Here is a 20,810-nt window from a genome sequence, read left to right as displayed (position 1 = left end):
GGAGGCGGAACAATTTCGAAACCAAGACTTCAGTTACTGTTAAAAGATGCTTTCTTCTTAGGCTTTGAGGTATGATCCCCTGCTGAGACTGAGGGAAGTGAAAATACGTGTAGCAATAAACGCTAGTCACAGTCTGTTCAGGAATGATTTACCATTGTTGTGAGGGTGGTTGGAATTACTACAGCTGCCGGCCTAGGCCAGAGCCACAGCAACACCAGATCCGAGCCGCATCTTGGACCTACACCACTGCTCACTGCATCGCCGGATCCTTAAACCCACTGATCGAGGCCAGGGATCGAACCCGCAACCTTGTGGTTCCTAGTCAGATTCATTGCCGCTGCTCCAGATGCAAACTCCAAAACCAAGAGCTTTCAATTCTCTTAGCACATGTGAATAACTAGATATGGTCATTAAAATATCTGAGAGTTTATTGTTTTTCCTTTTCAAACAGGCAGAAAAAATAGCATCGCAAATGATAACAGAAGGACGTATGAATGGATTTATTGATCAGATTGATGGAATAGTCCATTTTGAAAGTAAGAAGTTTTGCATGTTTATGTCATAATGAAGTGGCAGCGTAGTGTTGTATACTTGTGATTAAAAAATGTGGAGCTGTTTCTTTTGACCCATAATCTTGCTACCAGAATGAGCTTATTTCCCAAAGAAATAATTTAAAATATCCTTTATTCATTTCATGAATCTACTCAATGTAGTTTTTTCTACACTGCAGAAAAGTTTGAAACTGGAATTACTGTTATATCAGTTCGTTCATTTACTCACCACTCCTTGACCATGTACCATGTATCGGGTATGTGGAAATGACAGTTGCATTTCCTGTTCAGCAGCCGTTAAGCTGATGTAGGCAGATAGACAAGTATCCCAGCATCAATCGTCATTATTTCCGTTTCTGTAGCTGTTTGTCGGAATGTCTGTTTCTGTTTGCAAGCTCAGCTTCCTAGGGATAGTGTGTCTCTTGCTCCCCGTGGTGTATCCAGCATCGTTTCCAGTGCCCTGCACATGACAAGTGGGGAATAAATCAGTAGTGAGTAAACCCAGTATGACTAGCACAGCAGAAGAGTCGCCGAGTAAAAGGACAATCTAATGTATACCATCTTGAAAGCATATTGAATATTTTCCTTTCTAGTTGTCTTAGATTTACAAAATGACGGTGGTAAATATGCTGTAATAACCAAGTAAAACTTTAAGTGCCCCTATACTTTAAAGTACATGGTGTTCTACAAACTTTTTTTGTTTTCGTTTCTTTTTATTCGAGTATGGCTGATTTGCAATATTTTGCCAATTTCTGCTGTATAGCAAAGTGACTCATGTACGCAGGTACATCCATTCTTTTTTATGGTCTGTCGTGGAGACTGGGTATAGGTCCCTGGGCTCTCTGTACAGTAGGACTTGTTCATACATTCTAAATGTAGTAGTTTGCATCTGTTAATCCCGAACTCCCAACAAATTCCCAGTCCATCCTGCTCCCTCCCCACTCCCCCTTGACAGCCCCAACAGCTGGACATTCTTCTGTTTATCTTTTGTCAATTAATTGATGGGGGGGCGTCCTATGTTTTTGTTTCACTGTGCGCTTCCTCCGCACTCCTGGAGTCTAAGTTTCCTTGTATTGGCCATTAGCATGTCCTCTTCTGTGACCGATGTTACTTTTTTTTTTTTTTTTTTTTTGTCTTTTTGCCATTTCTTGGGTCGCTCCCGCGGCACATGGAGGTTCCCAGGCTAGGGGTCCAATCGGAGCTGCAGCCACCGGCCTACGCCAGAGCCACAACAACGCCAGATCCGAGCCGCGTCTGCGACCTACACCACAGCTCACCGCAACGCCGGATCGTTAACCCACTGAGCAAGGCCAGGGATCGAACCCGCAACCTCAGGATTCCTAGTCTGATTCGTTAACCACTGCGCCACAATGGGAACTCCGATGTTAATTTTCTTGTCTATTTCTTTCCTTTCCTCTCCCTGCCTTTCCTTTAGACCTCGCAGTATCATTTTGCTGCAGCTTTTTGTTCGTTACTCGCCTTAGGAGATATTTTTCTCATTCTGTCAGTTGTGTTTCTGTAAGGCAGTACATAGCATAAACACATACGAAAGCTTTCTTGTTGCCAAATGTGTCCATTTTAAATTTATTTTTTCCGTTGTAGTTGGTTTACAGCCTTCTACCAGTTTTCCACTGTACAGCCAAGTGACCCAGTCACACATCCATATATACATTCTTTTTCTCATGTTATCCTTTGCCGTGCTCCATCTAAATTTTATGGCTTTTTTGTTTTCTGTATTGATTAATAAGAAAGTCTACTTTGGGATAAAATTAATATTTTCCTAAAACTTCTAATATTTTATTTACTGTTGTATATTTAGAAATTTAACCTGTCTACAGTTCTTTTTGCGGGTTTTTTTTTTTTTTTTTCTTTCTTTGCTTTTTAGGGCTGCACTTGCGGCTTATGGAAGTTCCCCGGGTAGGGGTCAAATCAGAGCTGCAGCTGCTGGCCGTGGCCACAGCCACAGCAACATGGGATCTGAGCCCTGTCTGTGACCTGCACCACAGCTCACGGCAACGCTGGCTTCCCGACCCACTGAGCGAGGCCACAAACCGAACCCACATCCTCATGGATACTAGTAGGGTTTGTTTCCACTGCACCACAAGGGGAGCTCCCTTTGTGTATAATTTCAAGGCATGGTCTAGTTGTCTTTTTTTTTTTTTTTTAAGATGGATTGCCAATTATGTAAATACCATTTATTAAATAAAACATCCTTTCTGATCTTAGGCATATATTAGGTTCCCCATGTATGTTTGGATCTATTTCCATACTCTATTTAATGCCACTGATCTGTAACAATATTAGGTAATAAACAAGTTTATAGTAAATTTTATTGTCGGTAAAACAACTCCTTTTCCTCCACTACTATTTTTTTAATGGAGTTGAAACTCACACAACATGAAATTAATCATTTTAAAGTGAAAAATTCGGTATTTACATGTTATGCAACCACCATCTCTACCTAGTTACCGAACCTTTTCAGCTTCCCGAAAGGAAATTCCACGCTCCTGTAGCAGTTACTCCCCATACCTCTCTCCTAAGTCCCTGGCAACCAATTTCTGTTCTGTCTTTGTGGATTTGCCTATTCTAAGTATTTCTCAAGTTTCATTTGTGTTGTAGAAAGTAGTTAGTACTTCATTCTTTTTAAGGCTGAATAACATTCCATTGTATAGACGTACCGTGATCCTGCCCCTGTTTTTTTTATTTTTTATTTTTTTCCTTTTCAGAGCCACACCTGCAGCATATGGAGGTTCCCAGGCTAGGGGTGGAATCGGAGCTGTAGCTGCCAGCCTACACTACTGCCACAGCAATGCCAGATCCGAGCTGCCTCTGCAACCTACAGCCTACACTACAATCACGGCAACGCCAGATCCTTAACCCACTGAGCGAGGCCACGGATCGGACCTGCAACCTCATGGTTCCTAGTCGGATTCGTTTCCCCTGCGCCATGACGGGAATTCCCTGCCCCCTGTTTTTATTTTCATTATTTCGGCTGTTCTCAAACATCAGCTCTTCCACATTAACTTTAGTAATTTTGTCTTATTCAGAGAGCAAAAGAGAGAATGAGTATTGTCTTAGACATTTCTTTAAATTTATGTATCAATAGGAAAGGATTGATATTTTTATGATACTGCGTCTTTCCATCTGGGAATATAATTTGTGTCTACTCAGGTTATTTTATGCCTTTATTAAGATTTTATAGTTTTTATCCCTCATTAATTCTGTGCCCGTATTTAGAAATGTTGGAGCTGGGGTGTTTTTGTCTGTTTTGTTTGTTTGTGTTTGGCTGTGCCTGCAGGATGCAGGAGTTCCTGGGCCAGGGGTCAACCCACATCACAGCAGTGACAAGGCCATATGCTGTTTTGAATGGGATTTTCCTGCTAGGTTTTCATATCTAGCTGCATATTGCTGGTATAGAGAAAAGCCTGCTGAATACATTAGGAGTTTTTTTGTTGTGGGTTTAATTATTAAAAAATGCTTCAGAGTCAAGTAGAGACAGCTTCGACTGTGTACTAGAGAGACTTTCCCAGGAGGTGGCAGTCTCATGAATCAGTAAGCATTTGGGATGAGAGTTGGCTTCAACGAAGCTGTCTTATTATTTTAGTTGAAGTGGTTTGGTTGGTTGGGATTTTTTTGTTTTCACGAGTGTAAAATGATAATGATATAATAGGAAGAAGTCGTTTCGAGTGTATGTTTTTTGGTTCTGTTTTGCACTTTGTACCAGTGAGTGGGATACTTTTCTTAACTCTGGTATCTTCTCACATTCACTGTGGTTGCAAAGGAGCTATTTCAACTTTACATTATTCCTTTTTTTTTTTTTTTTAAAGCACGAGAAGCCCTGCCAACGTGGGACAAACAGATCCAGTCACTTTGTTTCCAAGTAAATAACCTTTTGGAGAAAATCAGTCAGACAGCACCAGAATGGACAGCACAAGCCATGGAGGCCCAGATGGCTCAGTGACTCCCTGCAGACCTTCTGTGCACACGACACCTGTTTCCATGTTGTGCAGAATGATTTCACTCTCTCTCCAAGGCATTTGCATCATGACCTTACATATTTCAATCCCTTTTATGCTGGATTCTATTTAAAGAAGACATTATTAGAGCAGGAAGTACAAGCATTTAAAAATCTGTAGTTCCCATTTATTCAGGGTCTGTGTGTATGAAGCTAACTCAGATGTTTTGAAAGCTTTTTCTTTAAATGGAGTAAGTGAAATATCTGTGGCTAAAAAGTTTGGGATTTGTGATAACTTTGTAGTCATGTAAAACTTAAGTGCTTTGTGCCTCTCCAGATGTGGTTATTCTAATAAATGGAGAAGTGAGCCAAATAAAAGTAGTACTTGGTTTTTAATTAGTGAACAGTGTTTTGTTCCTTTTTCCTTTCAATTCATCAATTTTTTTTTTTTTTTAACGGCCACACCCATAGCATATGGAAATTCCCAGCCTAGGGGTCAAATGGAACTGTAGCTGCCGGCCTATTCTACAGACACAGCACTGAGAGTCAAACCTCGTCTGCGACCTACACCACAGCTCCCAGCAATGCCAGATTCTTTTTTGTTGTTGTTGTTGCTATTTCTTGGGCCGCTCCCACGGCTATGGAGGTTCCCAGGCTAGGGGTCGAATTGGAGCTGTAGCCACCAGCGTACGCCAGAGCCACAGCAACTCGGGATCCGAGCCGCGTCTGCAACCTACACCACAGCTCACGGCAACGCCGGATCATTAACCCACTGAGCAAGGGCAGGGACCGAACCCGCAACCTCATGGTTCCTAGTCGGATTCGTTAACCACTGCGCCACGACGGGAACTCCCAATGCCAGATTCTTAACCCACAGAGCGAGGCCAGGGATCGAACCCATGTCCTCACAGATACTAGTCAGATGCATTACTGCTGAGCCATGATGGGAACTTCCTCAGTCCATCAATTATTTATACCATAGGCATGAAGTGCAGTAAGTAATAAGCCATGATTCCTGTCCTCCAAGCATTTACAGAGTCACAGAGCCAGCAGTCAGGATGTGGAATAATCGTATCAGGTACTAAAGCACACGAGGGGAGCTTTTTACTTAGTAGAGAAATCAGGGATGGCTCGGGATTATTTCAGCCTAGGTTTATAGAGAAAATAGAAAAGACTGATTTTGTTTTGTGTTTTGTCTTTCCAGGGCTGCACCTGCGGCATGTGCAGAGTCCCAGGCTAAGAGTCTAATCAGAGCTACAGCTGCCGGCCGATGCCACAGCCACAGCCACTCGGGATCTGAAGCATGTCTGTGACCTACACCACAGCCACAGCCACGCCAGATCCTTCACCCACTGAGAGAGGCCAGGGATTGAAGCTGACACTTCATGGCTCCTAGTCGGACTCTCCCATTTATCCACCAATATTTAACCAAACTTGAGTCCTGTTGAATTTGACAATTGAATTTTTATGGCATGCTCTGATACCTCCTATTCAAAAGAGAGAAAAATCAATTAACACAACCTTGAAACCATCAGGTAGGCAGTTGGCAAGCTGAGCGTAATGCATTGTCGCTTTGTCAGCCCTAATGCTCATAGGTAACGTGGAAAGGGGCAAGAGTGTTGGCTGAGTGTACCCTAAGTGTCTTAGAATAATTATCTGTGATCTTTTCCTCTCAAACTTCTTAGATGGAAGAGAGCTGAGTTGCTGTGGACCAAAATCTCCTGTTATGAAACCAAACTCTGAGAAAAAAATCATAAAATTGACCCTTGAAATTAACTAATGACATAAAAACATTTTATTGGGTGCAAAGAAGCAAAAAGAATCATGTTAGTAAAATCTTTTATTTGGTGTACATTTTAAATGTAATATAAGATTCATAAACAAGAAAATTTAACAGTAAGGAGAAACATAGCTGGAGCATTTAGCAAAACTAAAAGACAGTATTCTTTTAGAATAAATCAAAGTTCTATTTTCTTATTGTGATTAAATATATCAATTACATTTCAGCTGCCAAGAGTAGAGAAGCTGAAGAGGTGTGTAGCTGATTTAAGTTGCTTCCTAAGAGCTCTTCATCAGGTCAAGAGCAAGCTTGCAGAAGGGAAAAAATGGAGCTCCTTACCTATAAGGGACACACATGAAATAGGGTTAAATGTCATCAATCTACTTTTTAATTTTTAAAATTTTTATTATTTTTTAATAAAAAAATGTTTAGGGCCTCACATGTGGCATATGGAAGTTTCCAGGCTAAGGGTCGAATTGGAGCTGCAGCCGCTGGCCTACACCACAGCCACAGCAACATGGAATCTGAGCCGCATCTGCGACCCACACCACAGCTCACAGCAATGCCAGATCCTTAACCCACTGAGCGAGGCCAGGGATCGAACCCGCCACCTCATGGTTCCTCGTTGGATTCGTTTCCGCTGTGCCATGACGGGACTCCTTTTTTAAATTTTTAATAAAGGTTTAGTTGTTTTTTTTTTTTTTTTTTTCTGCAGGCACAGTTTGCAGAAATTCTTGGGCAAGGGATCAAACCCACCCCACAGCAACGACATCGGATCTTTAACGGCTAGGCCACCAAGGAACTCTATTAAAGGTTTAATTGTAGAACCATTTTAGATTTTTGCAGAAAAGTTAGAGGTCAGGGAGTTCCCATACACCTCGCACCAGTGTTCTGCTGGTTAACATCCTGCTCTGATAGGTTTGTCACAACCCATGAAACACTGTTGATAGATTATGACTAATCAAAGCCTAGCCTTTATTTAGATGCCTCAGTTTTTACTGTCCCTTTGTCCCTTTGCTGTTCCAAGATCCTATCCAGATAGCATCTTACCTTTAGTCATCATGTTTCCTTAGACTCCTCTATGGTTGGTTTGGTGTTTGTTGTTTGTTTGTTTGGGGTTTTTTTGGCTGTGTCTGGGGCACGTGAAAGTCCTGGGTCAGGGATCAAACCCGAACCGCAGGTGCAACCTGTGCCCCAGCTGCGGCAACGCCATATCCTTCACCTGCCACAAGGGATTCCTCCTTAGGCTCCACTGTGATAGATTTCGTCGATGACCCTTGTTTGGTTTTGTTTGTTTGTTTGCTTTGTTTTGTTTCTGGCCACACCTACAGTCTGTGGAAGTTCCAGGGTCAGGGGTCAAGCGTGAGCTTCAGCTGTGACCTGCGCTGTGGCTGAGGCGACGCCAGATCCTTAACCAGCTGCATCACAGAGAACTTCCAGATGCTCCTTGTTTTGATGACCTCGACAGTTTTGAGGAGAATGTGCCTGAATCTTTGTATGTTGCAGAATGTGCCTCAATTTTTGTGTGTCTGATGTTTCTCTCGTGGTTACACTGGAGTTGTGGGCTTTTGAGAGGAGGACCGTGGAGGTACAGCAGCAGCCTCGTCATGTCATTTCAGGGCACGTGCTGTCAACAGGACACCACTGATGATGTGACCTTTTTGCTGTTAGCCGGCTGAGGGAGTTTTGCCAGGTTTTTTCACTGTAAATCTCCCCACCCCCCAATATCCTCATGCTCTACTCTTTGAAAGGAAGTTGCCATGCAAAGTCACACTTACGGGGCGCGCAGTTTTGCTCCATCTCCTTGGAGGAGGAGTACCTACTTAAATCATGCGGAATTCTGTACTTCTGGGAGATTTGCCTCTTCTCCCTTATCCATTCATTCATGTATTTATATCAGTATGGACTCAGATGTTTATTTTATAATTAGAGTTGTAATCCAATACTGCCTTATTTTGGTGCTCGAGTTGTTCCCATTTTGGCTATTGGGAACTTTTTCAGTGGGTTCCTATATCCTTTCATCTTCATTTGGTTTTTTTGTTTTTTTGTTTTTGTTTTTTTTTGTCTTTTTGCTATTTCTTTGGGCCGCTCTCACGGCATATGGAAGTTCTCAGGCTAGGGGTCGAATAGGAGCTGTAGCCACCGGCCTATGCCAGAGCCACAGCAACAAAGGATCCGAGCCGCGTCTGCAACCTGCACCACAGCTCACGGCAACGCCGGATCGTTAACCCGCTGAGCAAGGGCAGGGACCGAACCCGCAACCTCATGGTTCCTAGTTGGATCGTTAACCACTGTGCCACGACGGGAACTCCTCATCTTCATTTGTTTATGTATATATACATACATACATATATATGGCATGTGGAAATTCCTGGGCCAGGGATCGAATCCAAGCTGCATCTGCAACCTATACCACAGCTAGGGCAACACCGGATCTTTAACCAACTGCACTAGGCTGGGGATCGAACTGGCCATGCCACAGAGACAAGCTGGGTCCTTAACCCACTGTGTCACAGCGGGAACTCCTCAGTTTGTTTTTAGCATAAATTAGGTTATTCTTTGATCTTTGTCTCTTGATTCTCCCATTTCGGATATTTGTGTATCTAAAGTTTTACCATCAGTGAATAATGCAGGGTCCACGTTCCCGAGTAGGCGCCTAGACCAGCGAGATAGTTTACATCAAACCCGATCAAAAATTCCGCTGTTGCTGCACCGTCTTGTATCATTTCCTTGCACCTCCCGGCCCACATGTGTTTAAGCAGCAGTCGACAAACCCTTGCGTTATCACAACTTGGGTGCCTACTCTCTTTCCTGTTGTGACCCCGATGCTCACTTCTTAGAATCAAAACCCACTTCTTTCAAGGAACTTTCACTTGTACACACATCACAGAATATCATCTTCTCTTCCTCTGAGCATAAAATAGCACTTGGTCTAAAGGTGTCAGGAGTTCCCACGGTGGCGCAGCAGAAACGGACCCGACTAGGAACCATGAGGTTGCGGGTTCGGTCCGTGACCCTGCTCAGTGGGTCGAGGATCCAGTGTTGCTGTGAGCTGGGGTGCAGGTCGAGGATGCGGCTCGGACCTGGCGTTGCCGTGGCTGTGGTGTAGACTGACAGCTACAGCTCTGACTGGACCCCCAGCCCGGGAACTTCCATGTGCGGCCCTAAAAGGACAAAAGACAAAAGTAAATAAATTAATAAATAAAGGCATTAGTCCAAGTGTGCATTTTATTTGAGGGCTTATTTAATGCCCTCTTTTTGAAAATAAAGTTGTACAGACAAGAGGGCCAGCTTCTTTCTTTTTGTCCCCACAGCACCTGACAGTGTCCTGCATGGTACTAGGCACTTGATACATTAGTTAGTAGAGGATTGAAAACTCGGAGACATATCTTCCAAGAGTTATTTTTGTTAACTGATACAGAGTTCTCATTCACTTGAGGAAGGAAGTGGGATTTTTGCAAAGAATGGAAAATGAATGCTCTCTGCCCGTATCAAGATGTGTCTATTGCGGAAAACAAAGGCATGTTGATTTCCACCTCGCTGTGTCCTCAACAGCTAATCCTGAGAATCTTGGAAAAATTAGTTGGGAACGACTTCATTGAATTTCAGAGGATGGCATTCTATTTAACATTTCCAAATATTCTTTTTTGTTGTTGTTTTTTTAGGGTTGTACCCACGGCCTATGGAGGTTCCCAGGGGTCTCATCGGAGCTGTAACCACTGGCCTACCCCACAGTCAGAGCAACACCAGATCCGAGCCGCGTCTGCGACCTACACCACAGCTCACAGCAACACTGGATCCTTGACTCACTGAGCAAGGCCAGGGATCGAACCTGCAGCCTCATGGATGCCAGTTGGATTCGTTTCCGCTGCGCCATGATTGGAACTCCCAACATTTCCAAATATTCTACATTCTATTCTGCTTCTTTGAAAGTTTCAAAGTGCACCTTCTCTAATGGGAATTCTCTGTTTAGCCTCACCTCAGTATTGATAGATGCTTTCTGCCGCCGTCAATCCAAATGTTAGGTAATATGTAGTTTTCATTTGCTCTGTTCCTTTGTAACTATTTACCAGTCTCTTTTGCCAGTTTGTTTATATTAGCAGGGAGTCTGTTTCCCATGTCTTTTGTACCTCCCACGCTCTCGTATTTGACAAATGGCCTTTCGTTAATAGATCGTCAAACTCCTGTGACCTCAGGAAAAGTCGCCATCCCTTTAGTTACTAAAACATGGTTCCAGAATGTAGTTATTGTTGTGACGGAGTGTCTGTGCCCTCTGCCCTCCCCAGCTCACACGGTGGGACCCTGACGCCCCCTGCGATGGTGGAGCTCTGGAGAGGTCGTTCGGTTTAGATGAGGTCGTGAAGGTGAGGTTCCCACGAGGAGCTTCCCGTCCTCCTAAGAAGACAGAAACGTGCTCTCTCCCCACCATTTGAGGACATGGCAAGAAGGGGGTCGAGGGCAAAAGCGAGGAAGAGAGCCCTCTCCAAGGAACTGAACTGGCTCATACCTTGACCTTGGGCCTCCAGCCTCCAGGACTGTGAGAAACCAGTTCCTATTGTTTAAGCTGTTCAGGCTGTGGCATTTCTTCATGGCAGCCCCTGCAAGCTAATCTAGCTACCTTCTTCATAAGAAAACAAATCAAAGTCAATCTTTATAATACGATAACATCTGAGGGACGTGAAGAATGATTATTAGCAAATTATTGTTTAAAAGAGTGCATAATTTAAAAAGCCATTAATTATATTTTTAAGCAGTCACCAAGTCTGGGACCTACCATCAGCTGTTTAGAACGTATGCATGGCTCTCCTTCTGTTGATGTCTCTCTTGATTTGGCAAAGAGAACACATAGGGCAGCAGAGCGTCACCATAAAGTCATCACAAATGGACCCCTGGTTGGAAGAGACACAGAGACAGAAGGGTCAACTTCTCCTCTTTGGAGATGAAGACATGGATTTTCAGGACATTTTGAGGAGAAGCTGAAGGCACTGATCCTTTGAGTTTGGAGTTTGGATGGATACATTTAAGATAATGTTAATTGCTTTTTCCACATAACCCTGTCTCTTTTTATAACATCAAATGTTTCACCACACTTTGAAATATTGAAAATAGAAGATATCCAAACAAACTATCAACATGACGGTAAAAGTATTTCAGGAAGAAAAATATAAAAAAATCTCCCTCCCCCACCCCCCCAACTGGAAGTCTCCACCAAAATGAAGGTGTAAACAAAGAAAGAAGAGGATGGCGGTGGGGGGCGGGGGGGCGGGATGGTTCCTGTCTTGGCACAGAGGAAACAAATCCCACTAGGAACCAGGAGGTTGTGGGTCTCACTCAGTGGGTTAAGGATCTGGCCTTACTGTGAGCTGTGGTGTGGGTCGCAGACGCGGCTCGGATCCCGCGCTGCTGTGGCCGTGGTGTAGCCTGGCAGCAGTAGCTCCGATTGGACCCCTAGTCTGGGAACCTCCATATGCTGCAAGTGGGACCCTAAAATGACAAAAGACCAAAAAAAAAAAAAAAAAAAAAAAAAAGGATGGGGGAATATAAGAAACAAGAGCCTCACGTGGGGGGGAGGTTAATGGCATCTCCAGGTGGTGACAGTGAGATTTCAGGGTACAAGCCGAGCACTGGGAGAAAAGAGCCCTGACTTCAAAGAGGAGCAGGTCAGGGAGTGATTTCATCAGGAAGACGAAAAGCATAGACTGTCTGATGTGTCGAAGGTTTGGGGAAGAGGTTTGGAAAACTGGCAAAGGGTTTGGGGTTGGATGACCCCTAAGTAAATGGAAAACTCCTAATGAAAAAGCCGAGGGGTATTAACAGGAAGAAAACCAAAGTTTGGTAGAAAAAGCAATCGTAATTCACTGCGTGATGCAACTCCGAAGGGCAAACCTAGGGATCATCACAGAAGGAGTTCCCGGGCTTGTAGATATTGGTTAAATAAAATTAAACCTGGACTAGAAAACAGGGCTGGGGGCATCTAGTGAGACAGAAACCTTGAGCAATTTTTGGAAAAATAAAAAAATAAAAAAACGAAACAGATGGGATGACATTGATGGAGAAAGTAAACCGGAACTAAGGCATGTGAAACCTAACACATCAGTTACACCACAAACCAAAACCCCCTGAGCTCAGGAAGGAGGAAGAACAGAATGGGGAGTGAAAGAGTAGAGGCGAACTGAAACCAGGTGGGAAGAGCTGGGCCGGCCCAGAGCTGCCAGCCTCCACCTTGCCCCGGCACAGTCTGCAGATCCGGTTGACAGAAGACCACAAAGTGGGCTTTGGGGCCCCAGGAGGAGGAGGCGTGAGATAACAGGCGGCATCTCGCCTCTCCCAGAAGAGGTCAGACTGCAAACCCACTGCAGGAAATAATAAAAGGTGGGGACATTCTAGCACAGCCAAGAATCTAAATCATGAGATATTTCCCACCCATGAAATAGCCAAATGATTTTACACTGGGTATTCATCGAATGGCACTTCCCCTTCTTTTCTTCTTTTGGCTGCATACCTCCACCCCGGTTCCTTTTGTGCCCTAAGGGAGTAGTTTTAGATGTTTCACAACTAATTTTTATCCTGTTAGTAAGGGCCTTTACATTTTGACCCACAACTTAACATTATCTTGAGAATCATCCAAGCTGTGGGGTGTGACAATAGTGCCTTCCCTTTTTACTGCTGAGTAGTATTCCATTATATGGAAATATCACAATTTGTTCATCCAGCCACATACTGCAGGCCATTTGGGTTGTTTTTAGGTTTTTGGCTATTACCAGCAAAACTGCTCTGAATATTTGTGTACAAGTCTTTGTGTATATATATATAAATACCCAGGAGCAGAATGGCTGGGCTAAAGTGTATGTATTTCGTTTTTTACGAAATTGCGTTTTACATTCCAACGAGCAGTGCATGAGAGTTTCAGCTCTGCTCACACTCGGTGGGGTTTAGTCTGATTAATTTCAGCCGTCCCAGGAGGTGTGTAGCGTACCTCGCTGGGCTCTTAATTTGCATTTTACTAATGAATGAGGATGCTGAACATCTTTTTATACGCTTCTTTGCCATTCAAATGTTTTTCTTCTAATTTTGCTCATTGCGTTAAAAAATTTAACATGAGATTTACCCTCTTAACGTTGTAAGTGTACACAACACAGCAACTTGGAAGAATTCCCAAAATAATTACACTGAGTGAAAGAAACTGCACAAAAGAGTACACGCTGTTTAGCTCTATTACAGAAAAGCGGTAGAAAATGAAAACTAAATTACAGTGATGGAAGCATCTTGGCGTTTACTTGGGGGAGAGAAGGGAAAGAGGAAGGATTACAAAGGGGTGGGGGAAGACCTTTGGGCTAATTAACATGTTCATTATTTTGACTGAGGTTAGTTTCGCAGGTATATACATGTATAGAAATTTACCAAATTGTGCACTTTAAATGCATGAAGTTTATTGTAAGTCAATTATACCGCAATGAGGTCCTTTTTAAAAACAGTGGTATTTATCTGTTAATACCGAAGTCAAGTCTTTAGACTATCTTTGTTTCTTCCTCTTCTTTCCAATCTTCCAAATTTTGTCAGAACCAACTAACGTTTTCATTTCAGATTGTTAACAATTTTTTGAACTCCTAAGGAGTATTTTAAAAAATTGATTTTGGGAGTTCCCGTCGTGGCGCAGTGGTTAACGAATCCGACTAGGAACCATGAGGTTGCGGGTTCGATCCCTGCCCTTGCTCAGCGGGTTAACAATCCGGTGTTGCCGTGAGCTGTGGTGTAGGTTGCAGACGCAGCTCGGATCCCGCGTTTGCTGTGGTTCTGGCGTAGGCCAGTGGCTACAGCTCCGATTCGACCCCTAGCCTGGGAACCTCCATATGCCGCGGGAGCGGCCCAAAGAAATAGCAAAAAGACAAAAAAAAAAAAAAAAAAAAAGAAAAAATTGATTTTGTACCAAGTCTTTAAAAACCTCGATGACTCTCATGTTAAGTAGTCACAGCATGATAGAGCCCCCCCCAATCAATTATAAAAGGCAAACAACACCAATAAAACAGTGAACCAAGTGTACGCACAGATAGTTTATAGAAGAAATGCACAGGACAATCCATTTTCAAAAGTTGCTGGATCTAATAAAAATTCAACTAAAACAACCAGGAAATATCGTTTTTGCCTTTATGACAGGCAAAATGAAGAAATATATTGGCACAGAAGTAATGTTAATGGTTGTACATTGATATAATTTTTTGAAGAGGTATTTGACAATATCTTTCAAATTTGGGTTTTGTCTGTTTGTTTTTGCTTTGCAGGGCCGCACTTGCAGCATATGGAAGTTCCCAGGTTAGGGGTCGAATTGGAGCTACAGCTGCCCGTCTACACCACAGCCTCAGCAATGTGGGATCCGAACTGCATCTGCACCACAGCTCACGGCCATGCTGGATCCTGAACCCACTAAGCGAGGCCAGGGATCGAACCCGCATCCTCATGGATACTAGTTGGGTTCATTGCCACTCAGCCATCATGGGAACTCCTCTTTCAAATTTTGCATGTGCATATCGTGTGATCTATCAGTCTAAGCCAGCACATTTTCCTGTAAGAGTACCAGTGCATGCACAAAATCATAAGAATACAACTATTTAAACTGCAGGATTATTTAACCTGTCCTCAATAAGGAAGTGATGAAATAAATTACATGATGGAATCCAAGACAGACATTAAAAAGAATCTGTATGACAGACATGAAAGGGGTCTACCACATCTTAAGGGGAAAAAAGAAAACAGGTTACCGTATAATATGAACTCATTTTAGAAGATAAAGACAAAATAAAAGAGCCTGCAAGCCCCAAACCTCCTATGTCTAGTTCTGTAACTATAGCCATAGCTAATCTAGATTCGTATGCCTTACAGGCATAGGAAGAAAACCGAGGGAGAAGGCTTGCCGCATTATGAATAAGTTTATCACTGAGTAGTGAAATCGATTGTAAATGGGTTGGATTTTCACTGTTTATTGTATACACTTCTGCGTTTGAATTTGCCATAAAATTACAGATATATGTATTATTTTTATAATTAAAAAACTAAGAACTGTTTTGAAATGAAAAGATAAAATCATTTCAGTGGAGTAAAATAAGTTCTAAAAGATTCAGCCTCTTCATTTGTTTCCTGTCTTGGTTAATTTTGTGGGTCCACCTGGCTAGGCCATACTCCCCAGATAGCCAATAAACACGATTGCAGATGTTTCTGTGAAGGTCAGATTTTATTTTATTTTATTTATGTATTTATTTATTTATGTTGTCTTTTTTAGGGCCGCACCCACGGCATATAGGGGTTCCCAGGCTAGGGGTCTAATCAGAGCTACAGCTGCCACAGCCACAGCAGTGCCAGATCCGAGCCGTGTCTGCGACTTACACCACAGCTCATGGCCATGCTGGGTCCTTAACCCACTGAGTGAGGCCAGGGATGGAACCCACAACCTCAGGGTTCCTAGTGGGATTCATTTCCGCTGTGTCACAATGGGAACTCTGTGTGAAGGTCAGATTTTAGATGAAATTAACACTTAAATCAGGAGACTGACTTACCTAAGTGTCCGTAATGTGGGTGGGCCTCATCTAATCAGTTGAAGGCTTTAATGGAGAAAGATTGACCTCTCCTGAGCAAGAAGGAATTCTGCAAGCAGGCCGTCTTTGGACTCTGCAACTCTTCCCAGCCTGTAGGCCTACCCTGCTTTTTGGACTTGCCAGGCCCACAGTCATGTGAACTGATTCCTTAAAATCTCTTGTTCTCTTTATATATCTGTATCATCTCTATCTCCTTTTGCTTCTGTTTCTGGAGAACACTGACTAATATCTTCTATTATGTAAAGTGGAGCTTTTGGCGTAATGGGATGTGCAGGTGTGGAAAGTTAGGGGTGAATACCGACCCCTCTATTACTAGGGCATATCTTTGCCTGACTTACTCTACCTTTAAAAACTTTAAAGTCCTTGGAAGTTCCCACTGTGGCTCAGTGGTAATGAGCCTGAATTGTATCCACCAGGGGGTGTGTTCCATCCCTGGCCTCGCTCAGTGGGTTAACGATCCAGCATTGCTGTGAGCTGTAGGTCACAGACGTGGCTCAGATCCTGCGTTGCTGTGGCTGGGTCGGGAGCTGTAGCTCTGATTCGACCCTTAACCTGGGAACCTCCATATACCGCAGGTGCAGCCCCGAAAAGCCCAAACTGAGCAAACCTGGAAAGTCCTCATCTGTCAGGTGTGGTGGACCTACCCGCTTTACAGGGATGGTGTAAGAGCAAGCCATGTACCGTGTGTAACGCTCCTGGGCGTGGCAGGTTCAATCCTCGTTCCCTGTGGGACCCCCACTGCAAACAGGAGAGTGGTTTTTCCTAGGGCCCCCTTGCTGCAGTGATGGAGCACAAGGTTGCACCTGCTGGGAAACTCCTCCCAGTCAAAGTCGGCTGATGGAGGCCATCAAATGGCCTCCCTGTTTGTAACAACTGTTTTGACCATGGCCGCGGGTGCCTCGGTGGGGTGCCAGACTCACCGGGATGCCGTAGCGAGTCCTGTAGAGGGTCCGCATTGCGACACTCGTTCCACACAGGCAGCATTCGTTCAGGTCAGATGCAACTTGAACCGCCAGGCACGAGAAGCAAAATATGCCACAGAGACCTGCGCACAGGAGGGCAGAGGCCGAAAGTTAGGGTGCCCAGATCCTGGGCCGTTCGCCTCGAAGGCTGCCCGCCGACGCCTCCCCACTGCTCTCGTTCAGCCAGCGGGGCATCAGCGGCTCCCGGAGCCCCACCCCGTCGTTTGGGGAAGGCCCGCTCCTTGGCACGTCTGTCTCCTTTTTGTCCTACTGCCTTCGTCTACGCATTGAATGACTCACTGAGACCCAGTCACGGTCCAGAGACGGGCCTCAGCCCCGACCGTGCCTCTGACTGCCGTCTGGGAGGGAAGCCACATCAGAGGAAAAATTTTCAATAGAAACCTGCTCAAGATGCCGTGGCCTCCCTCACAGAAATGGGCGCTCAACCCGCTGGGAAGGATGCTGCTTGATCTGAACACTGAAGGATGATTAGAAATTTATCGGGAGAGAAGAGGGGAAAGAGCCTCTTTGGGTGCCCTGGCAGCTCTCGGCACCTGCAGGTTTCCTTCAGCAAGGCTGGAGCCGGGGGAGAGATGGGGAGGAGGCTGGACCCCAGGCAGGCTGGAGACTGGGTGATGAGGAGGTCTGCCTGCTCAGAGAGGGCCATGGAGGTCCTGAGGGGCCTCGGAAACATTTCAAGAAGGGAGAAGGATTTGGTCACACTTGAGAAATCCTGTGTGAGTTCCCGTTGTGGCTCAGCGGGTTAAGAACCCGACATAGTGTCCATGAGGGTGTGGGTTCTTTCTCACCTCGCTCAGTGGGTTGAGGATCTGGCGTTGCCGTGGCCGTGGCATAGGCCTCAGCTGCAGCTTAGATCTGACCCTTGGCCCAGGGAACTTCCATATGCTGCAGGTGTGGCCATAAAAAGAAAATAAATAATAAATAAATAAAGGAAATCCTATATGTGGGATTTCCCTGGTGGCACAACAAGTTAAGGATCCAGAGTTGTCACTGCTGTGGCCCGGGTTTGATCCCTGGCCCGGGAACTTCCATGTGCTGCTCGTGGGGCCCACCTTTGCCCCCCCACAAAAAAAGTAAAAAATAAGTAAATACACAAATAAGAAAGAAATCCTGCTGAAGCTACCAGTTAAGCTTGTGTTAGAGCTTGTAATTCACTTACTTGAGTAAGGATACTAGGGGTTGGAGGATTCGCATGTTCCTGTTTAGGAGGTGTTGGTACCGTGGTCTCATTGTGCCTGTGATGTGCAAGTGTTGCGGTCATGTCCTGAGAACTGAGTCACCCCCCGACCCCGCGCCACCCAGGTCACCCAGGAAGACCCTGAGAGCAAATCAGCAGACGGAGTCACTCCCTTTCCCAGGTCACGCCTTCCCTCTCTGCTCTTCAGTGAAATTATTAACTCGATTCCTTGGCAATCCCACTGCCAAGGTAAAGGTTAAGACTTCCTCCCCCGTCTCAGAGCACGGTGTAGACAACACAGGCAAAAAAAAAACAAAACCCTTCTGAACAAAATTGTTTATTTTGTATTGTGTAGGTAGGTTTGTTTGTGTCTTGCTTGGTACTGAGAACTAAATAGCGACCTCTCTGGGAGTTCCCTTCACGGCTCCGCGCTTAACAAACCTGACTAGTATCCATAAGAATGCGGGTTCAATCCCTGGCCTCACTCAATGGGTTAAGGATCCGGTATTGCCATGGGCTGTGGTGTAGGCCAGCAGCTGCAGCTCTCACTTGACCCCTCGCCTGGGAACCTCCACATGCTTCAGGTGCAGCCCTAAAATGACAAAAGACTATATATATATATATTGTCCTATATGTGTGTGTGTGTGTGTGTATCTTGTACCCGCATCTCTTCCCTAAACTTCCTTTTTCCTAAGTAGTTAGAGAGATCTCATAAAGTGAAACGAAACGAATCGAAACAAAAACACTAGATATTTTAACCCATGGGAAGTTAGGATTCTTTGTTCTTAGGTGTAGAACAAACCTAAATGTATCAATTAAAATAACTCTTCTCTGAGCTCAGCAAGTACAGGAGACACAAATGCAAATTAGCCATATTGTGCACAGGGCACAATTTAACTGTAAAATAATGAGGTTCATTTATGTGTAACAGGAGCAGTCTTTTTTCTTTTTAAAATCAAGTTAAACTTGAAACGTCCTTTAAAATATAACGGAAGGTCTACTCGTAATCACCAGGTCAAGGCTATTTGCTGTGAGAGGCATCAGCTTTTCGCTGTTATCTTAACTCCAGACCTTATTTTAGGAGTAAGACGATGCTTCCAAGGGTGGAGAATTGTTAACTCAGAGTCAGTGCAAAGCACTGCCTGGCACCCAGGGTGTCCTGGCATCAGTCAGGAATTTTTACTACACAGTAAAAAAGGGGGGAGTGAGGGAAGGATTTGGGTTTTGGTCATTCGCCTTCCCAGCAAGCACAGGAGACACTTCCCAGCACTTACAGACGCCGCAGTCGCTGAAGCAATCGCACAAGCCTGTCTGCCAGTTGGAGGTTTGAGGGATGGAGCCACCTCCGGGCTGAGTCACAATGACCACTGGAGCCTGAGCTTGCATTTTGGATGCAGGATCTTAAGTGGCTGTGGTCTGAAACGAAAAACTTGGTGTCAGTAGCCGGAGGTTGCTCTTAGAAGGCTTTTTTTTTTTTTTTTTTTTTTTTTTTTGGCTTTTTAGGGCCACACCTGCAGCATATGGAGGGCTGCCAGCCTACACCATAGCCACAGCAATGCCAGATCCTTAACCCACTGAGCAGGGCCAGGGATCGAACCTGCAACCTCATGGTTTCTCGTTGGATTCATTAACCACTGCGCCACGACAGGAACTCCTGGAACGCTGTTTTGAGGTGCTTCACAGGGAAGTGAGGCAATTTAGATCAAGCTGCTTGTTGATCTTTGAAGAACGTAATTTCTACAGAGGCCCCTGGGGGGAGGGGAGGGGTTCACGGATCTGGTAAAAGGCACAGGTGTGCCTTGGCCTGAGAGCACAGAGCAAGACTGCAAGGGCTGCTTTAAACAGGTGTCTGGTCTCCACACAAGACAGGGCACAAAAAAGGAAGAGCCCTGTGACAACGGCCATGCCAACAAGACATTGTCACGCGCCACGTGCCTCTACAAGGATGACGTCGTTACCCACAGCAGCCACCGGAAGGCATCCCATCAGGAGTGATGCGCCCTGTGCTCTGGAAAAACGGGCACAACGGGCCTTCAGAGAGTCAGATATTTTCAGAAGACGTTTTTCTGAGCCCGGATGCTCGCACCTTCTCCTATATTTAGAGAAGCATTAATGCAGACACCGCTCCTCGTGTCTGGCAGCAGCAGCCCGCGGCCAACGTGTGCTTGAGAGGACATTTCCCTTTTCCCTAAAATGCTGACGTCCCCGCTGGCCTCTTTGGAGCCGTTCCTCAGAGCTCTCTCTCTCCCAAGCTCCAGTCCTCCTTCTGCCCCCAGGAAAACTCAGCTCACACCTCTCACGGTGTATTTTTTTTCCCCCTCAGTCAGCAAAAGCAGCAGCAAATTACAGGGAACTCGGAAATTGCACCGTCTTCAACTTTGGGGCACAGTAGCCCTTTCCTTCTTGCCCAGTTTTTAATGTTTCTCTTTCATTACGGACTTGTTTCTGATGAGCAGTTGTACCCGAGAAACGTCCCTCTTTTCTGTCTACCCGCAGAATGCTCTAGTTCGCTTGTGATCTCCGAATGTCTGGTAGTTCTTCCCACATCGAGCAGTTCTGCTCCACCAGCTTGTTGGGGGCGGCGGGTTGTGGAGAGGGAGGTTCCCTGTTACGGGGGGACTGATGCCAGCTTGGCTCCTAGGTTACCAGGGCTGAGGCCAGCTTGGCTCAGCCCTCCCCGCCCCTTTGATAAGCTATCACGTGGGAGATGTTTTGATCTAAAACTGCACAATCAGTAGGTGGGGCTGAGGGCAAGTATGCAGGCATTTACTTCTTAG

At 44.9% G+C, this 20,810-nt stretch overlaps 2 protein-coding genes across 4 annotated transcripts in view; one reads left to right on the top strand and one right to left on the bottom strand.

The window, feature by feature from the left end:
- COPS4 (COP9 signalosome subunit 4) overlaps window positions 1–4,884 on the top strand; it is a 33,506-nt gene extending 28,622 nt beyond the window's left edge. For 2 of the 3 annotated variants that reach the window (XM_013989412.3, XM_013989411.3), the window contains 2 exons: window positions 452–536; window positions 4,379–4,884. In XM_013989412.3, coding sequence (XP_013844866.1) covers window positions 452–536; window positions 4,379–4,512 — 219 coding nt within the window. In that variant the 3' untranslated portion in view covers window positions 4,513–4,884. 3 annotated transcript variants of the gene reach the window in all.
- A 1,444-nt stretch (window positions 4,885–6,328) lies between these two features.
- Window positions 6,329–20,810, bottom strand: part of PLAC8 (placenta associated 8) — a 28,205-nt gene continuing 13,723 nt past the window's right edge. Inside the window, exons 2-5 of the mRNA XM_003129352.5 lie at window positions 19,308–19,449; window positions 16,794–16,918; window positions 11,061–11,175; window positions 6,329–6,625 (exon numbers count right to left, since the gene is read on the bottom strand). Of these exons, the coding sequence (XP_003129400.1) occupies window positions 11,071–11,175; window positions 16,794–16,918; window positions 19,308–19,419 (342 nt within the window). The 5' untranslated portion in view covers window positions 19,420–19,449 and the 3' untranslated portion in view covers window positions 6,329–6,625; window positions 11,061–11,070. The remainder of the gene's footprint in view (window positions 6,626–11,060; window positions 11,176–16,793; window positions 16,919–19,307; window positions 19,450–20,810) is intronic.

Source organism: Sus scrofa, chromosome 8 (assembly GCF_054392235.1).
Source record: "Sus scrofa isolate SSC_HxYL_T2T_F1_AM1 chromosome 8, Sscrofa_HxYL_maternal_Yorkshire_Landrace_v2.0, whole genome shotgun sequence".
Taxonomy (NCBI): domain Eukaryota; kingdom Metazoa; phylum Chordata; class Mammalia; order Artiodactyla; family Suidae; genus Sus; species Sus scrofa.
This window is presented reverse-complemented; position numbering and strand designations above follow the sequence as displayed.